Raw genomic sequence first — 18,662 nt, forward strand, 5'->3', positions numbered from 1 at the left:
TCTAGTTCAGAGATTCAGATTATCTTGGGTTTTGAGCTACCTGCCCTTTATCAGTAGGAGAAGTTGATGCCAGTGGGTTGCCATACATTGTTCATGTAAATATTAACACTGTATACAAGCCTCTCTCAAACCACCATGCAACTTGTTGCCATTTCAAACAATTGGGATGTACTAGTTTTGTTGATTGGTTAGTGCTCCAGAGAATCAAGCGATCTGAGTGGCCACTTTTAACTCACTATCTGGTCACATGATCTTCTGTGGATTCTCCCCTCCCCCTTTCAGAACTCTGATTAAGATTTCACTATTGATTAGATTCCACAGCTGCAGTAGTTCACACTGTTTCAATTTATTTCATTTTGACCTCCCTTTGATTTCTTTTCAAAATGTTTTATTTGTAGCGAATTGAGGATACAACCATGAAGATATTTGGTCAAAGGGAGATAACTGTCCCAATTTACAATCTTAAAACCTACTAAATGGGGAAAAAAAAAAACACTTTTTTTTCATTTTATTATCAGTATCATTATTATCTTTTTTCTTTGTTTTATAAATGTTGAAACTAAGTTAAACAAGAAAAAGTCCAGAATTTGTTATATGATAAAAATTCACATTTGGCAAGTTAAGGTAACAAGATGCATCGTGGTGGCTTGTTGTAGGGATGTTTCTTTGTTCTCTCATTAAATCATAGTCTTTGTTTAACACATAGTATTAGCTCGCCGTAACCTGGCGAAACATTTTGTGTAAAGTTTACAAAGGTAGGCACTGGTCAAAGTGTGAATGGTTGTGTGAATGGGTGATTGAGCACAGTGAGCAATGGAGCAAGACGAGTGAAATTTGGTTGTGGACGATTGGTTGAGCATTGTTACATAGGCCATTGTGACAGACCTATTTTTCAGTATGTGTCTGGGTTATCATATAAATATATATATATATATAATTATTATTAATATTTGTAAATTGTATCATACAACATGTTCTCGCACCTCTCCCTATTGTGTTGCATAGAATTCTCAACTTTTCATGTATTAATGTTGAAATGATCAAAATGTCAACAATATTAATGGGCAAGTGAATTTCTTTCTCACTAATTGTATAATTCTTTTTTAAAAAAATTCTTAGTTTTGGGGGTTTTTTATGATAGGGTAGATCTAAATATGCAAACAAGATGTTCTCAACTATTTTTCTTTGATAACAGTTTGTCTTCACACCTTGAAAAGTTCGAAGAATTCTATGAGTTTTCGAGCTGGAAATTCTTTTTTTTTTTTTTTTTCATCAATTATGTATATTGATGTCGCACCCAGAAAACGTCCACACTTTTCATTCACTTGTCTGGTTGCTTGTCAAAACAAGTTGAATTCAGAATGAATCGTTTTTCTGAAGCATTATAGCACTAACTTACAATGCCCAGCCAGAGAGAAAACAATTTACTAGGAAGAGAAATGCTTTTAGCAGTACAGGGTTTAGGTTCTTGTCTTATAACTTAACAGCCCTTTAGCAGATCCAGAAGTTCTCATCGCATTATAATTGATCAATTTCAAGCTTGATAACTTTTATTTGATTGATCAAAACTTGTTGACTTTTGAAATCTTTCAACAAAATTTCTATAAATATTTCTGCATTGTTGATAATTTTCATGGTGGTTAAGTCTTCGTTCTTTAACATGATGATGATTTTTTTTTCCTGAACAACCATTTTCTAAACTGATCCTGTCCCTTGGTTTACGCAGTGGTGAATGCCTACATGTTAGGAGCATTTCAAAGTTCGGTTATCAAGGGACACAACTCACCTGGCAGCCATATTGAAAAACGATTGCTCAACCGGCTCGGGATTAAGACAAGTGGAGAAGATGTGGATATTTGTGGGAGTGACCAAGGGAGGGGCCACTCACTGACCGTGGTAAAGTCCAGCTGTGTAAGCCATTACATTCCCATCACTTTCTTTGCTGAGTGTTCTAATGTCCCGCCAGGAATCTGTGTCTGCTGGCAGCTGCCAACCCTTGAATTGCAGTGGACTGGTCCACATCTTTACAATGGATTGGTTTATTGTGGTTAAAGGGGTGTTTGGTTCAAAATATCTTGGTGTGCTGTCACCTTGCCACCCTTTTACTGCGGTTGACTTGTCCATTTAATGCTATTGGATTAGTCTATTGCAGGTTTAAGGAGGATGTAAGGTTTACCGATGAATCTTTGTCTACAGTAAGCTCACTACCCTTGCAACTGCCATGGACAGGTCCACATCAATCCATGGGATCAGTCTATTGCAAGTGTAAGGGATGTTTGTTAGGTTTATCTGAAATAAACCCATACAATTATGTCTCAATTTGTATAAATTATGTGCTAATAAAAGCTGTGCTGTTCAGCAAGTTGTCATAGTTCAAACATGCATCAGTATGTTTAATCTAATGTGACACTCACTGAACTGACTTTGGTAGGCACTCTGGATACATCCAGATGGATGTTTTCAAACCTAGCATTGTTTAGTACAGACACAGGTTCCACAACAGGGACTTGCTGGAAAAGTAAAATATGTGTTCAACGAAAACCAAAAACATGCTGGAATTCCATGTTAAGGTTATTTTATTAATCTTCTAAATCTCTATATTTACTGTGGAAAGCTACAATAAAACCAGTGACAGGTTGTTGTTGTTGTTTGCAAATATTTTTATCAATGTGTTCATGTACCTCTTGTTTCTTTGGTGACCATTGGTTGCTATGGATACAGTGCATAAAATTTTTTTAACGACACAGTTGGACCCAAGTTGTCAGTGTCATTGTCCAGCAATTCTGGTGGTCAGTTTGTTATACTATGGGGGGGTGGACAATCTGCATGTTTTACTTAAGTATGTGACTGGTCGTTATGAAAGCCAGCATCATTTAATTTGTAGGTTGTTTGTAGTTGTACATGTATTTGACAGAAAATTATAATTTCTCAGAAAAATTATTCTTTTAAATCATTTTTTCACTTCATGTGAAAATTCATATTTTCTCTTAAACATAAAATAGATTACGAAATGATCATGAACAAGTTCCCCTATGTAAAAATATTCATTTCATTCAAAATTATATTTGAATATCTTTTCTGAGAAAGATATAATTTCTTTAAAATATTGTTTCAAATACGCAAATATTATTTACTGAATATTTTTCAATTGTCAGGTAAAAGATGATGTGTTGTTTTTACAGAATATATAGGTATAGAGTTGTCTCCCTTCACTGTTTCATTTTCTATCTCATTGTTATTTTTTGTCCAAACTTAAGAATGCTCATTACGGGAGATTCCTTATATTCATGATTGTATTTTGTATGATAATTTAAGATGCAAGAATCCAAATGCCCTGTTGTGACATTTGGTCCGAAGAAATATCATTGTGTTATGGTAGATATGTGTAATGATGCGGCAAGGAATGTACAGCATACCGAAGATTATATTGTGTCCTTCATTTTGTAATAATAAATCACACTGTGGTATCCATTCATGGTGAGTCATCTTGATCAAACAGTAATATTATGTAATGTTAATGTTGTTTACTTTTGAAACATAGGCACTATGTTGTCACCACCCAAAAATAAACACTGGCAGTGGGGAGTCACACATACTAAAAAAATTTCAAACACGATTTGCCACGATCTCAGTGCCCATGCTCGATTCGTTGATGATATTAATGATGATGATTATAATGTTTCTATATTTGTAACAGAAATTTGCATGTGAATATTAGGGGTGAAAGTCAATTTATATTTTGCTGGGTGTCCATTGAATTTGATGAAGATGTTCAAATCATTCATTTTTCTGGGTACGGCAAAGTGTTATTATATATATACGTAACTGATATATATATATATATATCTATACATGTATGTATATATTTGTATGTATGTATATAGATATATATGTATGTTGTTGAGCATTCTGGGTATTTATTACAAGCATTTGATGCTCCTGAGAATATCAGGGGTCTTATCATTAATTTTTTTCCAACATTTTTTTTTTTTCTGCTTTGTAAATTGCAAAAGCAATCTTTTTCTTTATTTTGTTACATTTTTCATCAGTGTACATTGGTCATATACTCATCCATATATTTTTTTTTTTTTACACAAATCATGGTATTTCTTACTTTCAATAGAATAACACCCACTAGGGCCTCCCATTGATGATTTAAGATTGTAACTGCCCAGAGCCTCACTGTACAACACACTGCCCCAGTGATAGGTTGTGACTGGGAGCAAACTGCCTTCCTAGGGCCCTGTTTGTAAAAAAAGATATTTAAAATCCTACTTGAGCATCACTAAACATAGAAAAAACATGAGATGTCATATAGATACATTTTATTAGTGGGGAAAGGTGGGGGGTTCGCTGAATACGCTGGAGTCATTGGGGGAAAAACAATCAAAATTGAGGGTTATCATCAAGCATATATCATTACATCACAAATTTTTGAAGAATTCATTTTATAGTGAATATATATATATGTGTACATGATGTGAAAAGGATAAGAGGAAACATTTTAATTTGTTTTTGTTTATTTTTTTTAATCGTGGTCTCATTTCAGATTTGCACATCAACACATAAAACAAGGACACACATCCTGTTTTCATTGCATTATGTACAAACATTTCATCATGATAAGTACAGACATCCCGTAATATGTCTCTCCTCCTCGTCTACCTGTGTATGTGACTATGAATGTGTTAGTTTGTCATGGTGTCCACTTTTAGTTGGGTGTATCCATGACCCTTGTATGTTGCGATATTGTATATGAAACTTCTGTAGTCAGCAAACATGAGGGCTATGATTACAAATTAAACATCTGTGAGACCATTGGAAATTGAACATGTGTTTTTTTGTTATTTGTCATTTTTACATGGAACAGATTTGTTAACTTGTCATCAAGGAGAGCTCAGTCTGTTGGCTCAGTAACCTTGGCTTAGTCTGTCAGCCCAGTAACCCGGGCTCAGTCTGTTGGCTCAGTCTGTCGGCCCAGTAACCTAGGGCTCAGTCTGTTGGCTCAGTAACCTTGGCTCAGTCTGTCGGCCCAGTAACCTGGGGTGGAGGTCCATATGGTTCCACACTCACATGGCAGTTTATATTTCTTGTGAAGAAACGTTCTGGTCCAGTCAAGACAAGACACTACCCTGATAGCTTTGAATGGTTTGAAATGAACTTCAGGTATGTTGTTCAGTGAGGTAACCACCAGGTACTACAGGGAGACTCTGCCTCAGGATGATCCATCTTAGGGTTTAGAATTACGAAAAATATCTGTTTGAACAAAACGTTACTGTAATGTTTAGATTATATATTTCCTGGCAAGTATTTAGTCAAACATACTGAATGGTTGGATGTATTTAGCTCTCGTTATTAAAGATATCAGCAGTTAAGTACCAAGCAAATATTTCGTCTTATGTATCTAGCGTATTCGTTTATTCTTAAAGGCAGCATCCCCATGTAGTAGCTCAGACCAGGATAACTGCAAAATATTTGCCTGTGAAGTGAAATGATTATACAGTATATAAAATTCTCTTGAGCATTACTTTATGTGGAACACACTACTAAACCCAATAGTTCTGTCATAGTAATTCAAAATTAACCATGTCTAGAAAACGACGCAATTCACTTTCAGTTTCCTTCACTAAGTGTAAACACGACCTCAGGGACTTCAACATAACTAAAGCCAAATTACAAACATTTTTGTCTGAAAGTTCACTAAACGTAAGTTTTTATTCGTGAGCTTGAGAGAAAGTTATCCCAGGAATTCAACTATGAGATTGCTCAAAAATAACCGTTAGGATACAATCTAGACTACAAGAGAATATTGACATGTCAACAAAATCTGTGAAACGAGTAAAACATGAACAGTAAAAATTGGTAAAGACTAAGTGTTCTGGAGTGATAAGTGACTTCAGTGTATAAAGTTAGTGTTATTGAAGCAAAATTCAGATTCTGTCATAACACTGATCGGAATTCTGTATATACATACAATTACAGGGAAAGAAACTTCAGTTATTTTAAAACTGTAACCAATTTCTCTATCTGACACTTGTTCGAAATGATGTTTGAAGTCTACTTAATTGGCAGTTTTAGTCTAAAATTTTGATTCAGTTGACATCAGAATGTCAAACTCTTGACATCCAAGTTACAATACACCAAGTTTACCTTTAGCAGTAAGCATTGCCATAAACTACCATAAAACAGCATTGGCTAGAGCAAGACTGAACAAGCTAAACGATTCACATGTCCTTGGATTTGTCTAGTTTCACAAGAACAGAGAAGTCTTCATTGGACAGTTACTTTAAGCAAATGGAAATATAAAGAGGTGTAAGATTTCTATAGAGATTCAAAGTCAATAGATGATGAAGAATTTTTTGACTCCTTAACACACTGAAAAGCATCAACAATTGGAAAATATCTCAAAAAAACTGGTGCTGTGATTGTTTCGCACACCATATTTAGTATATGCAAAGCTAAATTTGACTGATCCTCTGTTTATCCATCGAGACAAACAATAATATTTTAATGGATATTAATAAGCAACCTTCATGTTTCTTTGCGAACAGACACTTGTCATAAACTTGCTACAAGCTCGAGACTAACTCCTAAACATTATCAGACTGGACTTAACATTGTCACAGACTGGACTAAACATTGTCACAGACTGGACTAAACATTGTCACAGACTGGGCTTAACAAGGTCACAGACTGGACTAAACATTGTCACAGAATGGACTATACATTATAACAGACTGGACTAAATACTGTAACAGACTGGACTAAACATTGTCACAGGCTGGACTTAACATTTTAACAGACAGAACTAGACATTGTAACAGACTGGACTTAACATTGTCACAGACTGGACTAAACATTGTCACAGACTGGACTAAACATTGTCACAGACTGGGCTTAACAAGGTCACAGACTGGACTAAACATTGTCACAGAATGGACTATACATTATAACAGACTGGACTAAATACTGTAACAGACTGGACTAAACATTGTCACAGGCTGGACTTAACATTTTAACAGACAGAACTAGACATTGTAACAGACTGGACTTAACATTGTAACAGGCTGGACTAAACATTATAACAGACAGAACTAGACATTGTAACAGGCTGGACTAAACATTATAACAGACAGAACTAAACATTGTAACAGGCTGGACTAAACATTGTAACAGACAGAACTAGACATTGTAACAGGCTGGACTAAACATTGTAACAGACAGAACTAGACATTGTAACAGGCTGGACTAAACATTATAACAGACAGAACTAGACATTGTAACAGGCTGGTCTAAACATTAAAACAGACAGAACTAGACATTGTAACAGGCTGGACTAAACATTGTAACCGACAGAACTAGACATTGTAACAGGCTGGACTAAATATTATAACAGACAGAACTAGACATTGTAACAGGCTGGACTAAACATTATAACAGAACTAGACATTGTAACAGGTTGGACTAAACATTGTAGCAGGCTGGACTAGACACTGTAACAGGCTGGACTAGACATTGTAACAGGCTGGACTAAATATTATAACAGACAGAACTAGACATTGTAACAGGCTGGACTAAACATTGTAACAGGCTGGACTAAACATTGTAACAGGCTAGACTAAACATAGTAACAGACAGAACTAGACATTGTAACAGGCTGGACTAAACGTTATAACAGACAGAACTAGGCGTTGTAACACGCTGGACTAAACATTGTAACAGACAGAACTAGACATTGTAACAGGCTGGACTAAATATTATAACAGAACGAGACATTGTAACAGGCTGGACTAAATATTATAACAGAACTAGACATTGTAACAGGCTGGACTAGACATTGTAACAGGCTGGACTAAATATTATAACAGACAGAACTAGACATTGTTACAGACAGAACTAGACATTGTCACAGGCTGGACTAAACATTGTAACAGGCTGGACTAAATACTGTAACAGACTGGACTAAACATTGTCACAGGCTGGACTAAACATTAAAACAGACAGAACTAGACATTGTAACAGGCTGGACTAAACATTGTATCAGACAGAACTAGACATTGTAACAGGCTGGACTAAATATTATAACAGACAGAACTAGACATTGTAACAGGCTGGAGTAAACATTGTTACAGACAGAGCTAGAAATTGTAACAGACAGAACTAAACATTGTAACAGGCTGGACTAATCATTGTAACAGACAGAACTAGACATTGTAACAGGCTGGACTAAACATTGTAACAGACAGAACTAGACATTGTAACAGGCTGGACTAGACATTGTAACAGGCTGGACTAGACATTGTAACAGGCTGGACTAGACACTGTAACAGGCTGGACTAGACATTGTAACAGGCTAGACTAAACATAGTAACAAACAGAACTAGACATTGTAACAGGCTGGACTAAACGTTATAACAGACAGAACTAGACATTGTAACAGGCTGGACTAAACATTAAAACAGACAGAACTAGACATTGTAACAGGACTAAACATTATAACAGACAGAACTAAACATTGTAACAGGCTAGACTAAACATAGTAACAGACAGAACTAGACATTGTAACAGGCTGGACTAAACGTTATAACAGACAGAACTAGACATTGTAACAGGCTGGACTAAACATTGTAACAGACAGAACTAGACATTGTAACAGGCTGGACTAAATATTATAACAGACAGAACGAGACATTGTAACAGGCTGGACTAGACATTGTAACAGGGTGGAATAAATATTATAACAGACAGAACTAGACATTGTTACAGACAGAACTAGACATTGTCACAGGCTGGACTAAACATTGTAACAGGCTGGACTAAACATTGTATCAGACAGAACTAGACATTGTAACAGGCTGGACTAAATATTATAACAGACAGAACTAGACATTGTAAAAGGCTGGACTAAACATTGTAACAGGCTGGACTAAATATTATGACAGACAGAACTAGACATTGTAACAGGCTGGAGTAAACATTGTTACAGACAGAGCTAGAAATTGTAACAGACAGAACTAAACATTGTAACAGGCTGGACTAAACATTGTAACAGACAGAACTAGACATTGTAACAGGCTGGACTAAACATTGTAACAGACAGAACTAGACATTGTAACAGGCTGGACTAGACACTGTAACAGGCTGGACTAGACACTGTAACAGGCTGGACTAGACACTGTAACAGGCTGGACTAGACATTGTAACAGGCTGGACTAAATATTATAACAGACAGAACTAGACATTGTAACAGGCTAGACTAAACATAGTAACAGACAGAACTAGACATTGTAACAGGCTGGACTAAACGTTATAACAGACAGAACTAGACATTGTAACAGGCTGGACTAAACATTAAAACAGACAGAACTAGACATTGTAACAGGACTAAACATTATAACAGACAGAACTAAACATTGTAACAGGCTAGACTAAACATAGTAACAGACAGAACTAGACATTGTAACAGGCTGGACTAAACGTTATAACAGACAGAACTAGACATTGTAACAGGCTGGACTAAACATTGTAACAGACAGAACTAGACATTGTAAAAGGCTGGACTAAATATTATAACAGACAGAACGAGACATTGTAACAGGCTGGACTAGACATTGTAACAGGCTGGAATAAATATTATAACAGACAGAACTAGATATTGTTACAGACAGAACTAGACATTGTCACAGGCTGGACTAAACATTGTAACAGGCTGGACTAAATATTATAACAGACAGAACTAGACATTGTTACAGACAGAACTAGACATTGTTACAGACAGAACTAGACATTGTAACAGGCTGGATTAAACATTGTAACAGGCTGGACTAAATATTATGACAGACAGAACTAGACATTGTAACAGGCTGGACTAGACATTGTAACAGGCTGGAGTAAACATTGTTACAGACAGAGCTAGAAATTGTAGCAGACAGAACTAAACATTGTAACAGGCTGGACTATCCATTGGGTCATTTATATCTGTGCTTTACTATTTGAACTCTGTTCCGTTCATCTTATAAATTGTTAGCGGGTATTTGAATACAAAACTCAAGTGGTCAGTCGCAGTGCTCGGAAAGTTTACTGTGGTCTGTCCGTAAATAATTGTTATCGCTATTTCTTAAGAAGTACTGGATGGATTGCTCTCAAATTTTCTATGTAGGTTCCCCTTAGTCTCTAGTTGTGCAATTTGGTTTTGGGTCTGATCAGAAAAACAAAATGGCCGAAAGACAGCCATCTTGGAATTTGAATTTGAAAGTTTGCTATCGCAATTTCTTGAGAACTACCCTATCGATCTTTCTCAAATTTCATGTGTATGTTTCCCTAGATCCCTATTCTAATTGCCTTCATATGGCGTCGTGCATTCGAAAACAATTTAAATATTTTCTACTTCTCAAAAAATCCTGATCCAATTTCATTGAAATTTTGCAGACAATTTCCCTAGCCTAAGATGAACCAAAATTGTGAATTATACAGTCCTAGGCCCCAAGGGGCCTGAAGGGCAGGGCCAAAAGTTGTAAAATTGACTTTGAATCCAAAAATCTTCTTCTCAAGACCCAGATATGGTGGAATCAAATACTCTTCTTGAATGGAAGCATCTTAAGGTGCTTTACCAAAATTGTGAATTTCATGGCCCAAGGGTCTCGCATTTCCCCTAGTGGAGGTTAGTGTTGGGAATCGGTTGAAATTTCCTGATCGATCATCAACTTTGTGTAAGCGATCGATAATCGATTAAATCGATTAATTCTTAATCGTCTGTTTTTGGGTATTATTCAAGTCTAAATACGTATTTTGTGTTATGTTTTAACAGCAATTCACATAATTACTAAAACTGTTGTACCTACACCATCTTTTTGTGTGTTTATTTGTTTATTGCACAGAATACTTTTAAATATAAACAAATGTCTTTTTGTTTAAAGAATTTTTATTAATGTTGAAAATAATTTCAATGTTGAAATAATCTATTTTAATACATCACGATGATCGATTACAGATTTCTTAATTGATTAATTAATCAAACATCTCAAACAAGTGATACTCGATTAAATCGATTAATCGGAACAACACTAGTGGAGGTGATAAAGTTTATTGTAGTTCATTTGAAATAATTCAAACTTGGTTAGAATCATGAGTGAAGGATGACAGCTTGATGGTATGCCCATATTGATCCTGGCTGACCTCCAGGGACTTTTTTTTTAATCTTCTTCTCAACACCCAGATATGGTAGGATCAAATGCTCTTCATGAATGGAAGCATGATAAGGTGCTTTAATTTTCCAAATTGAGTCTCACATTTCTTCCTAAGGAAGAAAGTTTTTAGACTTTACTGTAATTTTCATAGAAAAATTGCATGTTTGATCATATTATCAGTATAGGATGACATTTTTGATGCATGTATTGACACTGGCTTACTTTATTCAGTGCCACAATTTCTGTTTCATGACACTTCATAACTATCCTTTAACCTTTATATTCAATATTGCTTATCACCATTTGTTGAGAACTACTGTACTGATAGTTTTAAAGTTCATGTATAGGTTTGAGTTTGGGACTGATCAGAAAACAAAATGATCGACAGGCAGCCATCTTGGATTTCGCTTAGTAAAGATTGTTATTACTGAAACAGTGTCAATAATTGACACAATTTATTACTGAATGGATATCTCTCAAATTTCATACGTATGTTCCCGTTGGTATTTTCTTGTGCTTGTTTGATTTTTGGACTGATCAGAAAGAACATTTCGGATTTGGCAGGTTAAGATTATCATCCCTATTTCTGCAAAGAAGCAAACACGAAGAAAAGAAGGGAGAAGTCCAATATATAAAGATCAAACAATGGAGGGCGCCAAGATCCCTCTGGGATCTCTTATATTTTGTTTGTATGGTTCATCCCTGGTACAAGGCGCGTTATTGAAATATATATACATTGTTAGTTTATATAAATGGAGATGTTTTTTTATACTTAAAACATGTATATCAGATATCTTTACTAAGGTTTGTATTCGATATATCTTGAGAAGAACATGGGCTGGGTCATGGATGAGTGATGAACGAGGGGAAATCTGAGCCTGGCTATACGGATATAATATAGACACCGCGTGCGTCTTCCATAAACATCGAAAAATCTGCGACGAATTTGAGAGCTGTATGACGCTATAAGAAAATCGAGTTCGTATAATAATGTAAGTTAACTACAACCCCTATGAAAACATCTGTCTAGAATAACTGGTATGTATTAATGGTCACAATATACACACGTACTTGTCGTTGTACTAAAAGTATGTGATATATTTATTGGGCTTGTGCATTTCCCAATCTTGCACAACTTCAGCTCGCAGGCGCCGAGGGTATTTCGAGGACCTTTTGTTAAATATAAACAAAATGAAAAACAAGAAATGAAAAGATAACTATTGTTTTTATTAAACCAAACAAAGTGATCGTGTTCGACAAATATCTTAGTAATATAACAAGCAGATATGATGTTTTATAAACCACCTGATCAGACAACCAAGATGGCGTCATCTAAGCAGACGACATCGACCCTTGAACGATCTCGTTGTACAGTGCATGTAAAATTTATAAATGTATATGGTGTAAAAAAAATATTCTTTTTAACTATGCATATTAATTACGTTAAACCTGTAAATGCACCAAACCAATTTAAACCGAAATTGGCCAGTGATCAGGAGGTTTAAATGACATTTAACAGAGATTGATAAGTTATCATAAAGTACTAGTGATCGACTAAGTTAGAATATGAAAGACACTCTTTGACGCTAGACAATGTATAAGATTAGACCAGGCACCATGAAAAATACAAGAGATCACTGCAGGCAAATTTTGGGCCAAGTTAAGTGAAAAACAAAACAAAAATATCAAAAACTTGAACACGACATGATGGACAACGGGAAAATGCAGACATGTTTCCCTTGACAGGAAGAAAAAAAGTCAACAAGTTTAACTCGATATCCTATTTCCTACTCGTCCTGAAATGTCATTATTATTTACATTGGCGAATCCATTTCCGGTGTATATTTCAAAACTTCATACTACCTCTTTAATCAATAACCGATATAGGAGCACCCATGTTAAAATTTATTATCAAGCATTAATATTTGGTAGAATAAAGAGTAATATGATTGAAAAAATAAATTAATTCTTAACCAAAATTATTTATTGTAACCTTCACAGAAATTGAAAAAAGTATAATGACTTTTAAGGGATGGGTATGTCTTTGGTTATGAAAAACCCGAACATCCTATGATAAAGGATTGTCAATCACTTTATACAAGCAACGGTGGATTATGACTCATACAGTTATCGCACTACACTTCTTACTTAGTATTTATGCAGAACCAATATCCTTACGCATTGTAACATTTATTTAACCCGAAATCTTCTCCAGAAGGATCCAGAACTTTTCATAAGAGTACAACCTAATGTTAATTACATGGTTTAATATGTCCTTCCTTGAAGGATAGGTCTAGAAGCACCTGTGTGTGTTTGCAAGACAAAAGTCCAACTTTGTGACGTTCCGACTTTATGTAAGCTTTATCAAAAGTTTTAATACAAATATATACATACGTCTTATATACGGGTTGATAAAAATACGGGAAAATATGCACTTGTTAATGTCGTAGTTTCATCGGAAAATATAGCAACTCCTGAAAATCAAGGAGGACTTGGGCTGTGGACTGGAGGACTTTTTGGCTGTCACCATTCGGCCCGCCTCTTTATGGAAGTCCTGTCCTCGCATATGGTTGGATGAATGTCGTTTTGCACAATGTATAGGCTATGCCGAGGGTCAAGTGGGAGGGTTAATTATATATCGTTTTAATCAATCCCGATTGGGATCGAAGTCCTGAATTTTGAGTGTAATACAATGTAATTATTAATACACATTTTCAAAGAAAGCAGGGCAAGAGATAGCTACTCTTGCTTAGAAAATAATAGTTATTATAAAAGGTAAGGCGAGGATTTAGTTGGGAGTTGTTTCGCTTCTAAATATCGATGCAAGACAAGGGATAAAAGAAATCCCGAGTCATTTCGGGAGGACCCGATAATATCGTCAGCGACTAGGATCTTATGAGAATTGTTGTTTAATTGTTTATATGCCTGAAATATTTTCAATAACAATTTCTGGTTACCATCGCAGGGCAAGGGGGATATCATATGTTTGTTTTTTCCATATATAATATCAATATTTGTAGATTCTACATGCCAGCCAATACATAGATGTATAGAGGACTGTGGTGTATAAAAACTAGTTTAACACTGTACTGGAATGCTTCAAAACATCGGCAAGTCACAGTAAATATCACGGCTGTGGGCTTCAACTGTACAATCCCATTATCATCTTAAAAAACAATAACGAATTTTAAACCAAACTTCAGTTAAATAACAACCACATTCCCATTCATAGCAAAATGATAGTTAAGTGGATGTAAGGTTCGTAAAGGATTGTCACACAACACACAGAGGCACGAAATCCCAATCCTATGGCCGGCATAACGAAAGGAGTCGGCAATATGTCTCAAGTCGGGATATTTTTAAGAAGCAAGTTTGACGATTTCACAATAGTCGTAGGGACCTGAGAATTCGATGTCTGAAAATGTCTGATGCGTAGAGAAGACTGCTTATTAAAAGAACGTTTTCATTTACAGAATATATATAATGGAGACCTTAATAGAGACTCTGATCTCTGGACATGGGGCTTTAAATGTGGACATATCCTTATCTTTTCAGCAACAACACTATATTTTACCAAACCACGAACAGACGTCATGCAGTCATTTCTCAAGTCCCTGTCTCATGTACACTTTGTTATGTAACGATAACTCACAATTGTACAAACGCTCCACTATGGGTAATCTATCTTTCGATCTCTTACAAATCATGTAATCTCTTTCAAGCAGGTATGTTTTGTGTTACAATTGTTTACCACGTTGACAGGAAACTATATTTTTTTACATCCTGCTACCCACAAAATGTGCCAGTAATTTACCATATAACAATCATATCGTATTTTCTGTCTATGAAATCAACGTGTGGTAGAAACTCGTGTCCCATGGTCTGTAAACAGATACGGCATTACGTCATATCTCTGGAATAACGTAAAGCTAGTTTCATTGTTCTCAAAAAAAGTGGGGAAACTCTATTGTTAAACAGGATGCATTTTAACTTTATCAATATTGGTTTAAAATCAACCTAATATCAGCATAGATACAAGTCTACCTGTAAGAAAACGTTTTTATGTTATTTGGCATAAACGACAAACTAGCTGTGTGTTCACTTTACACGTTAAATCACGGGCTTGGATAAATATATACACTCGTTTAATAAGTCGAAATATTGATTTTAGAAAATATTAATTTTAAGGGTGTCTTTATATATATATATACATAACTTTTGAAACCCTACAACATTAACCACACATATCACATCACCCTATTGTTTGAATTGTCACACTACATCAGGTAAAATACAATGGCTATTCATAATTAGTCACACACTAAATATAATTGTCACTTGATGCATAATCTGTAACATTGTTACTCCTTCCATTTATTCCTGTCCAATAAATTTTCATCCAAACGTATGTAACATAAATGTAGACAATTCGAGCACACGTATACAATGTACCTACGTTTGGTGAAGTACACATATAAAACACACGAGTATTGTAAACACATTACACACCAGAACAAACTTTCCTAGTTTTCTCTTGGCTGCTTCCAATAACCTCACATAGTCAACAGAATTTATCTGTTAACAAAGAGCGTGTACGGGCCTTTTATTGTCCCCGATGTAATATCAGAATTACTGTAATCTCTTCCACATACTCCACTTCAGTAAGTACACATGTCGACAGATTAATGTCGCCCACGGCCCCAAGTGGATTTGACGGCCAATATTATACCTAACACGGGAAGCACGTTTCATTAAATGCAAATTTGTATATTTATGATGAAGTTTACATATGTATATACTATAAGTTTCAGGTGTACTTAAGTTTGCTGATTCATCAAAAAATGAATGACACCTTCTATCCTATGAAAGCCGATAGATCCATTCTTGATCGAACTTCACGTGCAAATGTCCAAACTTCAGCCAGACACGACACATTGGATTCTTCAAGCATATCCGAGAATGCGAAAATCACAACATCTTCACACATGTGTGCAACAAAAAATGCTGTTTTCGTTAGTCCGATCACAGTTGTTTTGTCGGCCCGGAAGCAAATAAAACGATCTTCTCCGAAGAAAAGTCCGAAATGTGGTTTATTCAGGGATACAAATTCCGCGTCCAAACATCTGACAACAGATATAACTTCATCTTGTGGAATCTTGAGATCGGGGCTCGTTGACATACACTTTCCCTTCCTGTCAAAAATGGCTGCCTTGTTTATTCTACCTTTTGCAACAAATGCCAAAATCATTTCGCCCCAGTCCATGGCAACAGACTTCCTGACCGCCCCGGGCCCCGGGCTTTTAGTTGGCGGGTTCTTTATAACCGCGGCAGGGCCTTTGGGTGGCGGTGCAACTTGTACATCCATCTTGTTTAGTAAAAGATTTCTCAACTCTGGTGGCACGCCCTTACACTGTTTCTCGTCTACGTCACGGCTCGCTGATCTTGTTTGTGCCTCTTCCGACTGCAAGCTTGACTAAACATACATAGAACACACTACCTAGCTAGGTAGTACACAAAATGTCTGACTACGGTCTCTCTACATGTCGGTGCATTTAATCATGTGTATTCGATACAAGTGCGCCGTTTATTACCAATGTAGTGGGTTACATGTACGCAAAATGTAACTCCGATTTGGCCCACGGCCGATTTCTGAATACCTTCACATGTACACATTATTTCAGACCATGTGTTTACTTTTATAGTAAAACGCAGACGACCTTTTGTGAAGAGTTCGAGATAAAACCTAAACTTTACCGGTACACTTACCGCTGAAACGTGTTTGTATATGTGCCGCCCTGACTCATCTTCCGTTTTACCACAGAGAGCGCAAAAAGTTAAACTTTCATTTTGAATATAAATGAAATATTCTAGTTCAACAACAACTATATTTTTCATGGAAATGATGGATCATTTATTAGTTTAAACTAATTACACGGATACAATAGGCAGCCTGCCAATTAGAACTGATGAAATGAAGTTATCTATCTTAAAAAGCGGAATTCATGAAAAACAAAATAAAACATAAGAAAAACGACAAACTGCATTCATGTGGTCAGTCTTGGCGATAGATCGGGCGTGATTAGATGAAAATTAAAATGACCAACAAAATATCTTTTCAATCGCCAAAATATTTATGCGGAAATAAAACATAAAAAAAAATCGAATAGACTTAACGTGCACTTTGAAACCCGTGATGCCAAAAACATTCGAGAAAGTCGATCATGATAAATATCAGAATAAAACCTGTTAATTTAATTTCCGGATTAGAGCTCGGGATTTACTAAAACCGGATCGATGCGTTATATATAGTACAAAACCATACAGAGGAAAATGGTACTGAGGCAAGTAAACCAGTCTATATGAAACACTATCATCACTTACCCCACGTGGAAAACTAAAATATGTCTTGCATTCAATGTGGCTTCAATCTATCAAATATTTACGTGTCGGCGGTTGGAGGATATATAGGGACACGGAATACTTCCTTTTTATGACTAAGAGACCTAAATCCGCACATCATTGCTTCTCACAGTATTGGTCACATTGCGCTCGCTCTTAGGCAGCGTCATTGAAGTCATTGAAGTCATTGTTACCCAACTTTGATGGAATCCGAAAGTCATAATAGTCTTCATAGTAAGATGAAGCGCTAGCTTGTATATATATATATGGACAAGAATTAGCTACTGTAACACTAAGTGTGGCATTGCAAGAAAAAAATAAAAATATTCATAAGCCTACAAATTTTGTTTGAATTATAACTGTAAATGGTGTCTTTCTATGTGTAACCAAAAAAAATCATTTTGAAACCTACTTCAGTTCAGAGAATTAATGAATTTAGAACATGAAACATTGACACTATTCCCAAACTGAGATTGATGGTTCTTTGACCTGTTTAAAGTTTAGTATCAGGTTTGTTTATCTCAAAACATTGTCCATCATCTCGACTTAGAAAATTGCATTTTTCAAATTTATTATGTATTTCAGAAATTCTATGAAAACAGGTTTCCTCTTATTGTTCTGTCAATGTTACATGCAATTACTAAGAGATAAATATAAGGGTTTTTTTTTTTTTTTTTTTTTTTTTTTTTTTTTTTTTTTTTTTTTTTTTTTTTTTTTTTTTTTTGTTTTTTTTTTTTTTTTTTTTTTTTTTGTTGTTTTTTTTTTTTTTTTTTTGTTTTTTTTTTTTTTTTTTTGTTTTTTTGTTTTTTTGTTGAAAAATACAAAGAAAAAATCAGACAACATTATCAAAGATCATATTTTACTCCGAATGTGTGAGTAACACTTCGTTAGGTGATCAAAATTACCAGATTCCGTGGTTTCATCGAGTTCCTCTACACCGAAAAGACGCCATTTTGGAAAACTGCATAGTCTCTTGTTAACGTTACTTGGAGCGGGTCGAAATATCGCAAAAAACATTATCGTTACGCGATCTGTTACAGAAATACAACTGTTTCAACGAGAGGGGGTATTTTAGGG

The 18,662-nt window shown here is 35.4% G+C and overlaps 1 protein-coding gene across 1 annotated transcript in view; it reads left to right on the forward strand.

Annotated features, from left to right (window-relative positions):
* LOC132556939 (single-stranded DNA-binding protein 3-like) overlaps nt 1–3,030 on the forward strand; it is a 94,527-nt gene extending 91,497 nt beyond the window's left edge. The window contains exon 20 of the mRNA XM_060221401.1: nt 1,727–3,030. Within this exon, the coding sequence (XP_060077384.1) occupies nt 1,727–1,732 (6 nt within the window). The 3' untranslated portion in view covers nt 1,733–3,030. The remainder of the gene's footprint in view (nt 1–1,726) is intronic.
* The last annotated feature ends 15,632 nt before the right edge of the window (nt 3,031–18,662 follow it).

The sequence above is a fragment of the Ylistrum balloti genome, unplaced genomic scaffold (assembly GCF_031769215.1).
Source record: "Ylistrum balloti isolate Yb309-2 unplaced genomic scaffold, AGI_CSIRO_Ybal_v1 Utg370612, whole genome shotgun sequence".
In the NCBI taxonomy this organism is placed as follows: Eukaryota; Metazoa; Mollusca; class Bivalvia; order Pectinida; family Pectinidae; genus Ylistrum; species Ylistrum balloti.